This window comes from Mus caroli, unplaced genomic scaffold (assembly GCF_978045245.1).
Source record: "Mus caroli unplaced genomic scaffold, Mus_caroli_1 scaffold_18, whole genome shotgun sequence".
NCBI lineage: Eukaryota > Metazoa > Chordata > Mammalia > Rodentia > Muridae > Mus > Mus caroli.
The window spans coordinates 62,335,817-62,352,224 of record NW_028227273.1 but is presented as its reverse complement, the minus strand read 5'-3'; the positions used below and the strand labels follow the sequence as shown (position 1 = coordinate 62,352,224).

Sequence of the window (16,408 nt, the reverse complement as noted above, 5' to 3'; positions counted from 1 at the left end):
TGAGACCCTATCTTGAAAAAAACCTAAACAAACAACTACAACTTCCACCTGAAAGGAGATAAGAGATAGTTTATTCTGCATGGCCATATCCCAAGAGCACAGGTTTCGTGTTCCAACATGGAAGAGGTTCCATGAAGTTTTAATAGTCACAGAACAAAGAGGACTCACAACCCAGGGTCCAGGGTACCTCTTAAACACACTGGTGGAAATATTAAATGGCAGTTACAGTATTGTGCTGAGGAGAAATCTCAACTGTAGGTCTGAGATGCTGTCTAGTGCTGTCGCTTTTTTTGTTTTGGTTTGGTTTGTTTTGGTTTGGTTTGTTTTGGTTTGGTTTGTTTTGGTTTGGTTTGTTTTGGTTTGGTTTGGTCTTTCAAGATAGGGTTTTTCTGTGTAGCCCTGGCTGTCCTGGAACTCACTCTGTAGCCCAGGCTGGCCTTGAATTTAGAAATTCGCCCGCCTCTGCCTCCTGAGTGCTGGGACTAAAGGCGTGCGCCACCACTGCCCCGATGTCTGACAACTCTTAACCCTTTGATTGGGGGAAAAGGAGGTCTGGTTAAGCTAATACATTCCAAGGGTTTTATCAATTTGTCAGTATGTTAGGTCCCACACAGAGTGGTATAAGGCTATTTAGGGGACTAAAACTAGCTCCAGTTAAACTGTAATCAGGCTCTGGAATGGCAACATTCCCACCTCCTCACACCACTGCAGTTGAACCATCAATCAGCTTCTGCCTACACAGCAACAGCATCTTCCAATGGAATTCTCCTTCACACATCCAAGTTTTGTTTGGCGAACCAATGAATTTATTTTTGGCTGTTTACAGGAGCAAGACCGACTTGGAGGCAGCTAGTGGGAAGCCCTCGGCGCCAAGGCAGCCATACCACCAAGGATTCCCATCCCACCATGGAGGATTCACAAAGAGAAGCCAGACTCAGGACTTCCACCCCTAATAAATTGTTTACTTCTTATATAATCTTGAGGAAGGCCTCGAGAGCCTCATGTTTCCTCTAGGAGGAAATGCTAATGGTTCAAATCTTGTGAGGACCTTCTGTGGGAACTTACATCTGCTCTGATTCCAAGTAGCACTGGCCGTGCCCAACTCAACGGAAACAACCACACTGCAATCATGTCCCCTCCACACTCTATCTCTTCCTCCCCCTGGTACCCCCTCACCTACAGAACCGCTCCTCTATCAGCCTGGCTTGGGGCCACACTCTGTGTGTGTTGGTCCATTTTCTGCAGCTATAACAACATAGCTGTGGTTGAGCAGCACATAAGGAAAATAATGGGTTGAGTGGTGGTTGTGCACATCTTTTTTCCCAGCACAGAGAGGCAGAGGCATTTGGATCTCTGTTGAGTTTGAGGCCATGGTTGGTCTACAGAAAATTCCAGGACAGCCAGGGTTACACAGAGAAACCCTGTCTTGAAAGAGAGAGAGAGAGAGAGAGAGAGAGAGAGAGAGAGAGAGAGAGAGAGAGAGAGAGAGAGAGAGAGAAGAAAGAGGAAGAAAAAAGAAAAGAGAAAGAAAGAAAAAGAGAAGAGAAGAGAAGAGAAGAGGAGAGGAGAGGAGAGGAGAGGAGAGGAGAGGAGAGGAGAGGAGAGGAGAGGAGAGGAGAGGAGAGGAGAGGAGAGAAGAGAAGAGAAGAGAAGAGAAGAGAAGAGAAGAGAAGAGAAGAGAAGAGAAGAGAAGAGAAGAGAAGAGAAGAGAAGAGAAGAGGAGGCTGGAGAGATGGCTGAGATGGCTTAGAGGTTAAGAGCACCATCTGCTCTTCCAGAGGTCCTGAGTTCAATTCCCAGCAACCACATGGTGGCTCACAACAATCTGTAATGGGATCCAATGCCCTCTTCTGGTGTGTCTGAAGACAGCAACAGTGTACTCACATACATAAAATAAATACATCTTTTTTTTAAAAAAAAGAAAAGAAACAAAGAAACAAAAGAGGAAGGAGGGAAAGACAGAGTCATAAAGAGAGTAAGTTCAAGGACAGCCTAGGCTACATAGGGAGACTTTGTCTCAAAAACAAAACAAAACAAAACCCTCCAAATCAACCAAGGCAATCACTCTCAAAACATCACACACTTCTTATGAGAATTACCAGGTTCCCACAGTAGCCATATTAGTCCCTTCCAAGAGCTGCACCCATAGTGATGAATTACTTCCCATGGGCCCCACCTCTTACTACACCCATAATGATGGATTACTTCCCACAGCCCCACCTCTTATTGCTTCTAGTCCTTCACCATCACCCTGGAGACCAAGAGCTTCCAGCTTATGCATACAGCTCTCCCACTGAGTAGTCTTTCCCTTGCATTTGTTCTTGTGTCTCCCAGTTCCTCCAGCATCTAAACTAGTCGGCTGTGAGAAGTGGAGGTTTTGAGTCCCATGGTCTTACAGCTCCAACTCCAGTCCCACAAAGGACAGGGGGTACCCATTCCCCTCAGTATTATTTACTCAGCTCTAAAGCATGCAAGTGTCCCCTGGAGACAAGATTAGGTGAAGAGGGACAATTATTTGTGTCTTCTTCCTTTAGAGGCAACAGATTGTGTCCTCACTGTTGTCTAAACCTGAATCTGTTCTTTTTGCCTTTCTGAGCTCTGCCAAGGTCAGGGGGCTCCTGACTCTGTCAGTTTATCTGGCCACCTGAGTGAGTTTCCAGATGTTGTTCAGAGGCCCATTTCCAGTCAATCCAAAGGGATTTTGTAAGGCTACACTGGTAGGTTGAGCTACTTCTCAGCCCACAGTGTCCGTACAATCTCATGTCACAGAAACCTTTCCCACCCTCAGATCTAGAAGATGCTCCTACATGGGCTATCTCCAGTCTTCAGAGACCTACAATACACTCTGTCTCTCGAGCCTGAACATTCCTTGGAGTTCCCGTCATGCCGTTGTCCCTCCGACAGCCTGGACACAGCATTAATAGCTCTAATAATTTTTTTCTTCTCAGCAATTCATTTCATTGTTCTGAACCCTTTCACTGACATTGAATTTTCCTTGGTGGAAAATTGGAGGTATAGACATATCCATCTATGTGAAATACTGTGCACTGGGCAAATGTGTGCGAGGGGTCACCAATCAATCAGTGGGAAGAGGAATTCCAATAACACATACTACACAGCTGTGCCTTAGATATGGTTCTCCAAAAAACTTTGTGTGTTAAAGACTTGGTTTTCAACTGGTGAAGTTGGGTGTGCATGTGTGTGAGTATACACTGTAGCTATTTTCAGACACCAGAAGAGGGCATCAGATCTCACTATAGATGGTTATGAGCCACTATGTGGTTGTGGTTGCTGGGATTTGAGCTCATGACCTCTGGAAGAGCAGTTAGTGCTCTTAATCGCTGAGCCATCTCTCTAGCCCCAAGTTTATCTATTGATTACAATCCTTACAGTTACTCTGTAAAGAGCAGGCTGTCTTTGAACTAGCCCTACTGCTGGTATGGTAGGTGGGCACCACCATGCCCAGCTTCTGGTTTGTTTGTTCAAGACCACGCCCCTACTGGGCAAGCGCACTACCATCGAGTTGTATCTCCAAGAAACAACAAACTCACAAAGATCTCACCAAACACAGAAGTCTCTCAAGTCGAACCAGAAATGCAAAGGACATGATTCTAGCTGTGCAATTTTGGTAGGTTACAGACCAGAGTTAAGGGCGAGATCAGGGCAAGGTGGGCAGGCCCAAATCGGAGGGGCGGGACTTTCAGCAGGATCTACCCAGGGGCGGACTCCAGGCTTTCCCGAACCCGGAATTGGTGGACTCAGTTAGGGGCGTGGCCTTAAGGAGCCCTCCCAGAATGCGCGCGCAAACGCTTGGGGCCACCATGGTGTGCGATTGGTGAACGTGGACGCGGGGCGGAGCCTGGGGTGGTGCGTGTGCACAAGTAGGTCACGTACCTAGGTGCGACCTCCGCTCTTGGCATTTGTGCCATGGCGGTCTCTCTCCTCCTGCGGGGAGGACGGATCCGGGCTCTGAAGGTAAAGGGCGAACGGGCGGGACATACCGGGCCCCTAGCCTGACCCTTAGCTGCACCCGTGGGCCCGGTGGGGAGAGGGGTCCTAGGGCCTGTGCTCACCTGACCCAGACAGAAGGGTTTTCTCTGCAGGAGTGAAACCGAGGCTCCGAGGCTGTTTTAAAAACGAAACCTGGCTTTCTCTGCAAAACTAGTATTGGATTTTGTTTGGGTTGGGTTCGGTGGATGGAACCTAGGGCCCTGCGCTTGCTTGTCAAGAGCTGTCATTGAACCGGCCCCAAAGCAGGAAATGCCCACAGCAATATAAAATACAGGTGACAGAGGGCCCCCGTCGTCAAATGGGCACTGTTTAATTATTCCTTCAGGTATATTGCTACCAGCGATTTTTTTTTCCAGCGTGTATCGGTACACGTAATTTGTACACACGCGGAGAATCATCAGTATAAATAGAAGTTTTCCTGTTCTTTTGCTCCACCCCCCAGCACCCTCCCCAGCATGAAGCATCCTAGGATCTAACACATACCTTAGCGGTTGCCGGCGGAATTACAGTAAGATTCTTCTCAAATTGTAACACTTCTGAAGCAATTATCTACATCCTATTTTCTAGTAGATAGTGTTTCTGCAACTTTACTAAGTGGAGGGAGATAATTTTGCAAAAAGAAACATAGTATTTTGTAGAGTAACGAAATAATCAGTAGAGTAAACTGGCTGCCCTGTATAAGACCCAGGAGTCTTGGGCGGAGAGCCAACTGGGCCTTGCATCCAGGATCCAGGCCTGAGTGTTACAGCTGGCATGATGGCTGCCATCCAGAGGCCAGCACTTCCCTCCCCCCTCCCCCATGATAGCACAGGCTCCTCCATGCTAACACGGGTCTGTCTAACTGAGGCTTTGCAGGACACGTGACAGCAAGAGCTTTTCTCAGCAGCATCTGTCTCCCATCCTCCTCCTAACCCCTGAGCCCCAGGTTTCTGCAGAACAAAGAACCAGGCTCTTCTCCAAGATATCCTGAAGCTTTGTATAACGAAGCTGGCAAAGTCTTTATTTTTAATAAAAACTTTCCAAGTGCCTATTTTGGGAAATTTCTGCAGAGATTAGGGAAATAAGGATGTTTTCATTTACCCAGATGCTAATAATGATTTTCCTGGAACTTGGGGTATATTTTTCTTGCAGCTTTTGGGGTACTTTTCAGAGCATTCATAATTCCCATATGTTATGAACATTGTAATAAGTGTGCCATGTGAATATGAATATATAACACATTGTAATGGCTGTTATCCAGGTGAGTATCTTTGCTTGTCTGCTTTCCCCAGGCTGTGCTCCTGGAGGCAAGGGTGTTCCCAGGAGAACTGGTTTCTGTAGTGACACTGTCTACAGAGTCAGAGAAGAGTGCAAAGGAGAAAGAGCTACATCCCAAGACACAAAGTGTGCTCAAAGGTGAGATGTTAAATATAGTCTCAGGGGTCATGACCTCGGGGAGGGAATTAGGAGCCAGCACATCTCCTGTGCTACACAGCAGCTAGGACCCAGCTGGTGTCCAGATCTCTTCAAAATCATTTTGATGTCTGTCACTTGTTCCTCTCTCTGAATGCCAGCTTAGGATGGCCTCATGCCAGGCAAGATGAAATGCAGTGCAATTTAAATGCTTCTCTTCTGAGGATAATTTTATTTCCTATGCCTTGCTTATTTTTTATGGTCTGTGTATTGGGTCCATTGAATTTAAATTTCTTTTTTTTAAGGTTTATTTATTCATTTTATGTATATGAGTACATTACAGTTGTCTTCAAATCCCAACAACAACATAGTGGCTCACAACCATTAGTAATGGGATCTGATGCCCTTTTCTGGTGTGTCTGAAGACAGCAACAGTGTACTCATCATATACATAAAATAAATAAAATCTTTTAAAAAAAAAAAAGAAGAAGAAAAAGGAAGCAAGGAAAGAGGCCTTCATTTTTAAGAATATTAACTAAGTTGTGTACCATATATGACATAGACTTTATTTTATTTATTTATTTATTTTGGGTTTTCTCTTTTTGTTTTCTTTTCTTTTCTTTTTCTTTTCTTTTTTTTTTTTTTTTTTTTTTGAGACAGGGTTTCTCTGTGTAGCCCCGGCTGTCCTGGAACTCACTCTGTAGACCAGGCTGGCCTCAAACTCAGAAATCCACCTGCCTCTGCCTCCCGAGTGCTGGGATTAAAGGCGTGTGCCACCACACCCGGCGCTTTTTTTTTTTTTAAGATTTATTTTATGTATATGCGTACACTGTAGCTGTTTTCAGACACACCCAAAGAGGGCATTGGATCCCATTACAGATGGTTGTGAGCTACCACGTTGGTGCTGTGAATTGAACTCAGGACCTTTGGAAGAGCAGTCAGTGCTCTCAATCGCTAAGCCATCTCTCCAGCCCAAATCTTATCTTCTAGATACATGATTGTAGACTACATGGGTTTTAGGACCCAAGAACCTACTATATAAGAACAGGGGTCTGTGTGGATAGAAGTGCTGTCATCCTGGGAAGGGAAACCTGGCCGGGGAGTTAGCCTTGGATCCCCAGGAAGCTCCTGGCCCTCTGCAGCCATCTGAGCCTGCAGCTTTGCCACCTCCCTGGGTGCTACGGGGTAGAAGCTGTGGTGTGTGCACACACACTCCAAGTGCATGCTCATCCACTTTTGTGAATGGCATTTTACTTCAGGGTGGAATATGGTCTTCGGAAATAAGTTGTTTTATGCATATTACACTTGTATATTCTAATGTAAAATAATTTCTGTACAAGCTCACGCTCCTAAATTAGCCACATGTGGACCTGTGTTTTCCCTTGAAGTGCCAGGGATTAGAAACCATCTCAATTAGAGTGGCTTTGGGAGCCCCTGGGGCTCTCTGCATCTGCTCTTAATCCCCAGCCACTGGGAGTGCGTTAGGACCCACCCTCCGGGGCAATATTTTCCGTCCTACTCTGGAGGCTCCCATATCTTAGCACAAGCTTCCTTCCCCAGGAAAGCTGCCACTCCACGTTGGTACCAGGATGCTCCCACAGGCCCTTCATGGAGACCTGCCTGGGTTTCCTTGCTGTTTGTTGAATCCTGTCACCAGAGCACATTGTACAGGTCTATAAGATACTGGCTGAGCAGTTTGCACGTTGCTTTCTGTCAGTTTGTTTTGTTTTGTTTTGCTTCTTCCCCAGATTCTGTCATGTAGTATAGGTTGGGCTTGAACTCCAATCCTCTGGGGTGCTGTGGGGGAAGGGGGATTACAAGTATGAGCCATCACACCTTGCTTTGGGGTAGCTCTTATAAAGACTATAAAGCCAAAGATAGTTCTCCATTTAGGTTCCAGCCCAGGTTTAAAAGTGTGTAGTTTTGCCGGAAGTAGAAGTTAGACATATTAACCAGAGCCACGGTGTGTGTGTGTGTGTGTGTGTGTGTGTGTGTGTGTGTAAGGAGCATAGTGTGAACGCATCTTACACATTACCCTGCACACCTCTTAGTACTGAGGAGCTGAAGTGTCACGTCACACCAAAGAGATTTGCCTTCAACTTTGGCATTCTGGCCCATGTAGTATTACTGTCTTACTTCTGGGGGGGGAGGGATCTGGATTCTTCTGAATTTTTTAGTTATTTTTTTACAAATGTATAATCCCAAGCCTATGAAATCTGAGTGATCTAGCCAGGCATGGTGGCGAACGCCTTTAATCCCAGCACTCGGGAGGCAGAGGCAGGCAGATTTCTGAGTTCCAGGCCAGCCTCGTCTACAAAGTAAGTTCCAGGACAGCCAGGGCTACAGAGAAACCCTGTCTCGAAAAACCAAAAAAAAAAAAGAAAGAAAGAAAGAAATCTGAGTAATCTCACTTCTCCAGCATGATTAAAGTACCTTTGTGAGAGAGCTTTGTTTCCTGGGTTAGTTTCATAAACCGTTGGGTTGCCAATTTGTTTTATCATTTCTATACTTTATTTATTTATTTATTTATTTATTTATTTATTTATTTATTTATTTATTTGGGTATGTGTTTATGTCATCGTGTGGCTATGCATACATGAGTGCAGTGCCCATAAAGGGCAGAAGGGGGCATTGAATCTACTGTGAGCCACCCAGCGTGGGTGCAGGGAACTGAACCGGGGTCCTCTGCAAGAACAATACCTGCTCTTACACACTGAGCTGTCTTTCCTGTCCGACCACTGCACGGTAGCCTTTGTTTCTTTGACCAAAAGCTTGAAGACTGTGTTCTTCATTTTCAGCCAGAGAATCAGGAATTTGAGTTGTGTCTTGAGAGGAGATGGCACTGCCACAGGGAGAACCGGTTAGCGCTGTTAGATAGTATTCGTGGACTTGGTTGTGTGTAGGCTGCCATGGTCCCCTTCTGTGCTCTGAGAGGAGGCTGCAGGAGTCTGGGGTAGGCTGTTTGTTAAAGAAAGCCAGTCTGTGAGGGGATGCAACATCCTATGTCCACACACCAAGTGCTTCCTGGAGGCCACAGTCACCTTTTGTGACCTACAGGGGGCGGGGGGTGAATTCAGACTTATTATGGATGCCGGTTAGTGGTAGCAACTGAGACTTGAAGATGAGGGCAGGACAGAAACTGACCCCCCTCCATCAAAAGCAAAACCGGCTCCTCTGTTAGCCTTTTCCTGGAATTCTTCCAGTAACCAATGAGAAGATGAACTGTCAGGCCTTCTCATTCCAAAATACTGTGAAGTCTCCTTGAAAGACTAGTCTGCCTGTCTGGAATGTTCTTTCTGTTTTAGTAGGTAAATAATCTACAATGTGAGTTTTTATTGTATGTGTGTGTGTGTGTGTGTGTGTGTGTGTGTGTGTGTGTGTGTTGGGAGGAAGGCTGTTGAACCAAGGGCCTTGCATATGCCCAGCACACACTATATCACTAAGCTATAGCTCAGTCCAGCTTTGCAACTCATTACAACCTTCTAAGTTCCCAAGGGGCCAAGGTAGTGCTCGGTGGTAGCTTGCCTGGTATGCCCAAAGCCCTGGATCCAGCAAATCTTGGAAGAGCCAGTCCATCATTTTGATATTCAAAGTAGCCATCTGAGAGCTTTTTTTTTTAGATTTATTTATTGTTATACCTAAGTACACTGTAGCTGTCTCCAGACACACCAGAAGAGGGTGTCAGCTCTCATTACGGGTGGTTGTGAGCCACCATGTGGTTGCTGGGATTTGAACTCAGGACCTTTGGAAGAGCAGTCAGTGCTCTTACCCACTGAGCCATCTTGCCAGCCCCTGAGAGCTTTATTTATTCATTTTAATTTTGAGATAGAGCCTTATGTAACCCAGGCTAGCTTTAGACTTGCTGTGTGGCTAAGGGTGACCTTGAACTTAAGAGCCTCCTTCCTGCCTCTACCTCCCCTAGAATGCCAGGATCACAGTCATGGGCCACCACACCAGCTTTAATGCAGGGCTGGGTTAGAGCTGAGGGCCTTGTATGTACTGAGCTTGCACCTGGCCAGGGGAACCACACCCCAACCCTCAGGCTATCTCCTATTTGCAAGAGTCCAGCTCAGAGAAATACCAGTGGTGTAGACAGTGGGGGGAGGGGGGGAGACCACTGGAGAGATGGTTCAATGGTTAAGAGCACTGACTGATCTTCCAGAGATCCTGAGTTCAATTCCCAGCAACCACATGGTGGCTCACAACCATCTGTAGTGGGGTCTGGTGCCCTCTTCTGGTGTGTCTGAAGAGAGCAATGGCGGTGTACTCATATGCACAAAATAAATAAATAAATATTTTTTAAAAAGAAAGAAAGAAAAGATAGACAGTGGGCTAGCTAGCTTAGGAGCTGGGAATTCTGGGCTGTGCAGTTGAGAGCCCCTGCCCCTCTCTGCCATACTCCCGAGCGAGCGATGGCCTGGAACTGTGTGTTCCAAGTCACCTTGTCAGTCCCTACTCTAGGTGTCTGAGGCTGGTTTCAGCTGTCAGCCACTGCTCTGGCTCTGCTCCCTTCCCTTCACAGTGCCTGTCACTCTTTCTCTGGCTGGGGAAACTTCACTTTTCTTAGTTCCTACTCTACCAGTTAATCATGGGTTCTTGGCCCCTTGTGTGGGTAACACCATGGTAAGATGGGTGAGAGGGGCCTGATTCTACCATGGAGGAGGAGGAAGGCGCTTTTAGAATGTATGTATCCCTGTCTTTTGTTTTGTTTTTTTGTTGTTTTTTTTTTTTTTTTTTGGTTTTTCGAGATAGGGTTTCTCTGTGTAGCCCTAGCTGTCCTAGAACTCACTTTGTAGACCAGACTGGCCACGAACTCAGAAATTCGCCTGCCTCTGCCTCCCAAGTGCTGGGATCAAAGGCGTGCGCCACCACCGCCCGGCACGTACGTCTTAAGGATTGTACATCTACTCGTCTGGAGAATGTTTGGCCCCACTTCGGCTCAGAGGGTAATTAGCCATTCACAACTCGTCCTGTGTTTTCCTTCTGATCTGTACGGTTAGAAAGATTGACAACTGAGAAGACTCAACGAAATTAGCTCTACTGTGATTTTTTTTTTATTTCACTCTTTCATAAATGCCTATGAAATGTAAGGGTTTTTTGGTTAGAATTTATCCTGTTGGGCTTTCTGCTGTTGTTGTTTCTGCAGTTTAACATCTGTTTCTAGTGATATATGTGGTATTAAATTATTTTAGACTTTTGGGTTTTGTAAAACTTGTTTTCTTGGCTGAAGAAGTCCCCACGTGACCTGTGTGATTTTTGAGGGCTTTTCTTCCTTTTTAGGGCAGCTTTACATGAAAAGCTATTGCCACTCCCTCTGTCCTACTGACTTGTCTCATGGCTCACTGGATGCACCAGGCACTCTTGTCTAGACTTCTGATGCTTTGCTCAGGAAGGCCAAACCCTAAACTTGTTAATATTCAAGTGGTGTTAGCGCTTCAAGACACCACGCATCTGTAAAACCTGAGTAGTCAAGGGAAAGCATCCATCTGCCGTCTGCATTAGGGTTGACCTGATGTAAATCTGAGTGGGGTCATTTAAGAATACTTGTCCTCCAACAAAAACAAAAAAAACAAAAAAAAAAAAAAAAAAGGAAGCCGGGCGTGGTGGCGCACGCCTTTAATCCCAGCACTTGGGAGGCAGAGGCAGGCGGATTTCTGAGTTCGAGGCCAGCCTGGTCTACAAAGTGAGCTCCAGGACAGCCAGAGCTATAAAGAGAAACCCTGTCTCGAAAAACCAAAAAAAAAAAAAAAAAAAAAAAAGAATACTTGTCCTCTGGGAAGCAATGCGCGTGAGAAATGGAGTCAGTTATGGCTCTTGTTGGTGAGAAAGACCCTCCTTGAAGGTCGCACTCAGAGGCAAGTCTGCTCACTCCTAATGCTGCCCCAGCGCACAGGGAGGTTCCCGGAACCTGTGTTACCTTGACAGCGTTATAACACAACATGCTGGTACGCAATGAAATGTCTGTGGCTTTGAGTTGTTCCTTAAATAACAAATGTTCCTCTTTATGCCGTTTCCCAGATGTGGGAGCAGAGGAGAGGGGCAAGCTCCTAACCGCGCACACAGCAGCGGCATTGTCCAAAAGCTCACCTCCACCCAATTGTTACCCATCAGTGGAGAACACAGGTGGGGCTGTGGCAGGCCCGCACCCTGGCGGCAGCCTGCTGCCCACAGATGAAGGGCTTCCGAAGCATTTGTCAAGAAAGACTTTGGTAGCGTTTCCTCAGAAAGTTATGCCTCCACCCCAAGCACGGGGTTCTGACTCAGAGGCTCAGGGGCACGTGCAGAAAGTGACAAATGATTCATCTTCATCTTCATCTTCCTCATCCAGCTCCTCAGATTCAGACTCTGATGGGGAGGAACATGACTCACACCATGCTCCCCGAGTGGCAAGCAAAGGCAAGACAGGGTCTTCCAAACCGGAGGCCTCCCGGCCCTTGACGACTGGAGCCCCTAAAATCACAGTTTCTGCAAAAGAGAAGGCCAAGGTCCAAAAGCCACCCCCAGATGTCACCTACCCAGAGAAGACCCTGCAGCCTAAGAAGAAATGGACCTCCACCAAGCCTGTAGAAGACAGCAAAGAAACCAGGTCCAAGCCCATGACATCCAGGCCACAGTCCAGTGAGATGTTGGAGCACAACTTGAAGGAAGAACACCAACAGGGGAAACCGAGACCAGACAAGACAGGAAAGGAAAGCACAAAGCCATTTGAAGCTGAAGGAATCTTACCCAGCCACAGGAAAGTCAGAGTACCCACACGGCCCACTAGTGGGCCAGTGCCCACAACGCAAATACGAGAGGCCAGCGCAGAACATCCGCCAGCCGTTGCCCCCAGGAAGGGAGCTAGATATCCGGAACCAAAAGTGCCAGAGCCCGGATGGAAGACCTCTTCTCCCCTGATCAGAAAAGAAAGCGCAGAGAAGCAGGTGCTAGGAGGAGGCTCCCAGGTCGAGGAGGTCTTGGAAGATCAGAAACCAGTGAGCTATTTGAAGACACTTCCTGTTCAGGAGAAAGATACTGTTGAAGAGAGCGCTGGACCACAGCTGGAGGGGAGGTTCCAGGTGGCAGTCGAAGCCCCGCCCACTGATGCAGTCCCACCCCAGGAAGCCCCGGCCGACACACAGGGTACACCTTGCCTTGGTTCAGACTCTCCTTGTCCTTTAGGGTGTATAGATCCTAAAGACCCTCTTGAGTTTCTGTGTGTTTAGAAAGGAGTATTTTTTTTCTTTTTCTTTTTTTTTGACAGTGTCTCTGGTAGCGCAGGCTGATTTCAAACTCGCTATGTAGCTAACACTGGCGTTGCGATCCTGACCCCCCTTGCCTCCGACTCCCAGGTGCTGGCATCTCTCATGCACCACTTGGCCTCATTTAACTTTTTCTTAGACGGCGTAATTTATGAAAACTGACAGTCTAGAATCACCACGCATAACCTTGGAGGGTATCCACGCATGTAGTTCCACGCATGTAGTTCATGAACTTGCCCGACACTCAGCTGAGTGGAAAGCAGCACAAATCTTGTGGTGCTCTCAAAAATCAGGAGCCGCAGTCACGTGGCAGTGATAGCCCTCGGGTGGACTGAACTAGACCCGTGCCTTCTGATCTTCCAGAGTTCAATTCCCAGCAACCACATGGTGGTTCACAACCATCTGCAGTGGGGTCTGATACCCTCTTCTGGTGTGTCTGAAGAGAGCAATGGTGTACTCATATACATAAATCTTTTTTAAAAACAACAACAATAACAAACCAGACAGGTGACCATGGACAGCACCTGCGGGCTTTTCCCAGCACAATGGGCTGTATAATCGTCTACTGTGAGTTTCTAATGAGGGGCTTTTCAAGGGGTACTATACTCCTATCGTACTAAGTGGTCTTGCACATGTATGACACCTCTCTGAGCAGCTCCCTAAAGAACAGGAATTCTCGCGGGGCAGTGGTGGCGCACACCTTTAATCCCAGCACTCAGGAGGCAGAGGCAGATGGATTTCTGAGTTTGAGACTAGCCTGGTCTACAGAGTGAATTCCAGGACAGCCAGGGCTATATAGAGAAACCCTGTCTCAAAAAAGAAAAAAAAAAAAAAGAAAAGAAAAGAAAAAGAAAGCAGGAATTCTTTGATTTAAAATCCGAAGTTCCCGAGTCCTCCTTAAGATGGCAGCATCGCTAACAAGGCCTTCCTGCACCTGCGAGTCATTCCCAGCCACGCCCCCTCCTCACCTAATTTGCATCACCATGGTGTGCTAACTATCACTCTTCCAGGATGTTTACAGCATTTATGTTTTCTTCCTTTAACATTTCTCCTCCTTCACTAATTCACCAGGTACCAGTGCACGCCAGACTTCTAAGACCGTGGGACCTGCCTTTCAGACCCCGGTCCAGTTTTCAGAACTGAACTCAACTAGAGATCTTAAACCTAGCACGGACGCACAGGCATGGGGATTTCTAGGTTATCTCTCAGGGGATACAACCACGACTCACAGGGCTGCCGATGTAGCTTAATATGGGGCTTAACCAGTAAGTAAGGTCCTGGGCTCAGTTTCCAACACTGCAGAAACAAAAACTTGCCTCTCCTCCATCCCCAGCCCTCTTTGCTGGCAGCTGAGGCTCACTGAGTGTCCATGCCCGAAGCTCCTTGCTTACAGGTGGGCTGTTATTGATAGAGTTTATAACCCACCCAGCTCCCATCAGTTTTCACCAGCCCTGCCATAACTGTGTACTCCGTGGCTTTGAAGGTACACCTTCCACACACTGAAGATCGTCAGCTCATCGAGGAAGAGAAGATGCCAACTCTAATAAGACATCCTTTTGTCCTTCTTGCTTTCTTTCCTTCCTTTCTCCCTTCCTTCCTTCCTTCCTTTCTTGAAATTAAATGAAGAGAAACAGCTTTTGGATTTGGAATAGAGAACTATGTATTTAAGTTGGTGGGGTGTTTGTTTCTGTGTTGTGCAGTGTGAGTAGAACTGAGGCGGGAAGCCTAGCGATTCCCAGGGATCCAGGAAGATGTCGCACAGACTTGCCCTGCAGCTACACTGCTTAGCTCCGTCTCCTGCCTTGTTGCATTTGAGTTGCAGAAGAGCCTGTCCTTTTGCTTTAGTCCCATGCTTTGAGTTTTAAGATTATCAATTACTTAGGTACATAGATTTAATTTTTTCCCATTTAAGCTAAAAGGAGAAATTACTATTTTTTTCCCCTATGGTTTGGAAGGTAACAATTTTCAAAAAGTTAAAATGGCAAAGCTACAGCTCTTTCCGGGTTTATGTGCACATTTTCACCAATATTGTAACACTCAGGTTTTTCTCATATCTGCATGTGCTTATTTCCATCATAGACAGACATCCAAAAGAATGTGATTTCTCTCCTGTGTCCATCTGTAATTCCAGATCCTTCCAAATGCATAGTGTGAACCCAGGGCTTAAAAATACAAAAAGGACGGGCAAGGTGCTCCGATCCTGTATAAGAAACGAAGTAGCCTTGTCCTGTCCCCTCTCCGAGAGGTTAGACTCTGCCATCTTATTAACAACAACAAAAGCAGAGAGTCTCCTGGCAGGCCTGTGCCACAATCTCGGCAAAGGTTAGAGTTTTTACAGTGACACTGCCTCCATGTGCTTTGTGATTATGCTCAACCATAAGGCTCAGCACGCATTGCAGGTGACTCTCTTACATTGCCCTTGAAGATACAGGGCTCTCAGGGTCTCCTGTCTTCTAATTAGAATGCTCACACACTATAAACTGGTAGTGTGGAGACTTCTGCTTCCTAAGCGCCCCAGACAAATGTGTGTGTCTGACAGCTGTCTTGTCACCTTTCTCCACAGAGCCCGAGCCGACTGACACCACCACCTACAAGAACCTGCAGCACCATGACTACAACACCTACACCTTCCTGGACCTGAACCTGGACCTCTCCAAATTCAGGCTGCCACAACCATCTTCGGGACGAGAGTCGCCTCGGCACTGAGCTCAGCTCAGGGTAGACCCTGATGTTGGGTCCCATGAATCCTTGCCTGTGAGAATAAAAGGCAGAGTCCCAAAGTTCACTATGTGGTTATTTCCCCTCGCACCTCCCAGAGAATGACTTAGCGACACCCCAATTACTCGTATAGCCTACGTGATTCCGTGGCATCCTCCAGTGGGCCCCAGTGAAGTGGTCACAGATTCTTCCAGGTTAGAATCCGTAGCTCCCAGAGACGTTTAACCTCATCATTCCTAACAAGGCCGGAGGGACGTTCTATTTCAGAGCACACTTGGGGATGGCTGTGTACCACACCCCTCTTAACTTGCCAGTCTACAGCCAGCCAGAGGGATTCATAAAAAGAAAGAAACAAAGCAAAGTCGGGCCCACTCAGCCTCATACTGGTCGGCAGCAGTTACTGCCAGGTCTGAGCCACAGCCTGAGTGAGCCAGGGAAGGCATTACACTGATTTAAATATGACACAAAAATTGCAGGATATTTGATCACACTGCGGACCCTGAGATTTACTGGGAAAACCTGCTTTTAGTTGTGCTGTGGCTCAGCCTTAACGCACACCTTTAATCCAAGAGCTTTCTGCTTGAATATTGGGAGCAGGAATAAATAAAGTCAACCATAGGCCAAGAGGCGGAGCAAACAACCAGCTGACAGGAAGTGAGCATAGTAAGAAAAGTACCATAGAGACTAAGGAAGTCAGAAGGACAGAAACTCACAGGAAGTCATTCAGTTTGAAAGGCTTTTTGTGTTGGTGTGGGAAAGGGACATGCCTTCTGGGACAGAGGAAGATGGCCAGCTGGGTGCTTTCTCTGCCTCTCTGAGCGAGCTAGCTACCTAAGCGTCTGGCTCCTGAGTCTTAATTGGTAAAATTGAATGATTGAGACGTTTAAACACGTTTTTATTTAAAAAATGTGTACCAAAATAAATAAATAAATAAGCTGGGCGTGGTGGCGCACGCCTTTAATCCCAGCACTCGGGAGGCAGAGGCAGGCGGATTTCTGAGTTCGAGGCCAGCCTGGTCTACAAAGTGAGTTCCAGGACAGCCAGAG

At 46.8% G+C, this 16,408-nt stretch overlaps 1 protein-coding gene across 2 annotated transcripts; it reads left to right on the top strand.

Annotated features, from left to right (window-relative positions):
* The first annotated feature begins 3,817 nt into the window (after positions 1-3,817).
* Ndufv3 (NADH:ubiquinone oxidoreductase subunit V3) lies at positions 3,818-15,424 on the top strand. Of its 2 annotated transcripts, XM_021149018.3 has the most exons (4): positions 3,818-3,975; positions 5,283-5,406; positions 11,422-12,525; positions 15,208-15,424. In XM_021149018.3, exons 1-4 carry the CDS (start codon positions 3,928-3,930, stop codon positions 15,348-15,350), a joined length of 1,419 nt encoding a protein of 472 aa, XP_021004677.1. In that variant the 5' UTR covers positions 3,818-3,927; the 3' UTR covers positions 15,351-15,424. The 2 variants fall into 2 exon arrangements, with proteins under 2 accessions (XP_021004677.1, XP_021004676.1); XM_021149017.2 differs by lacking the exon at positions 11,422-12,525.
* The last annotated feature ends 984 nt before the right edge of the window (positions 15,425-16,408 follow it).

Bases quoted from the DNA above. Each gene is read 5' to 3' on its own strand.
- Ndufv3 (XM_021149018.3), top strand. From the start codon at position 3,928: ATGGCGGTCTCTCTCCTCCTGCGGGGAGGACGGATCCGGGCTCTGAAG. The intron at 3,976-5,282 runs GTAAAGGGCGAA...TGCTTTCCCCAG, and splicing joins GACGGATCCGGGCTCTGAAG to GCTGTGCTCCTGGAGGCAAG. The intron at 5,407-11,421 runs GTGAGATGTTAA...GCCGTTTCCCAG, and splicing joins GACACAAAGTGTGCTCAAAG to ATGTGGGAGCAGAGGAGAGG.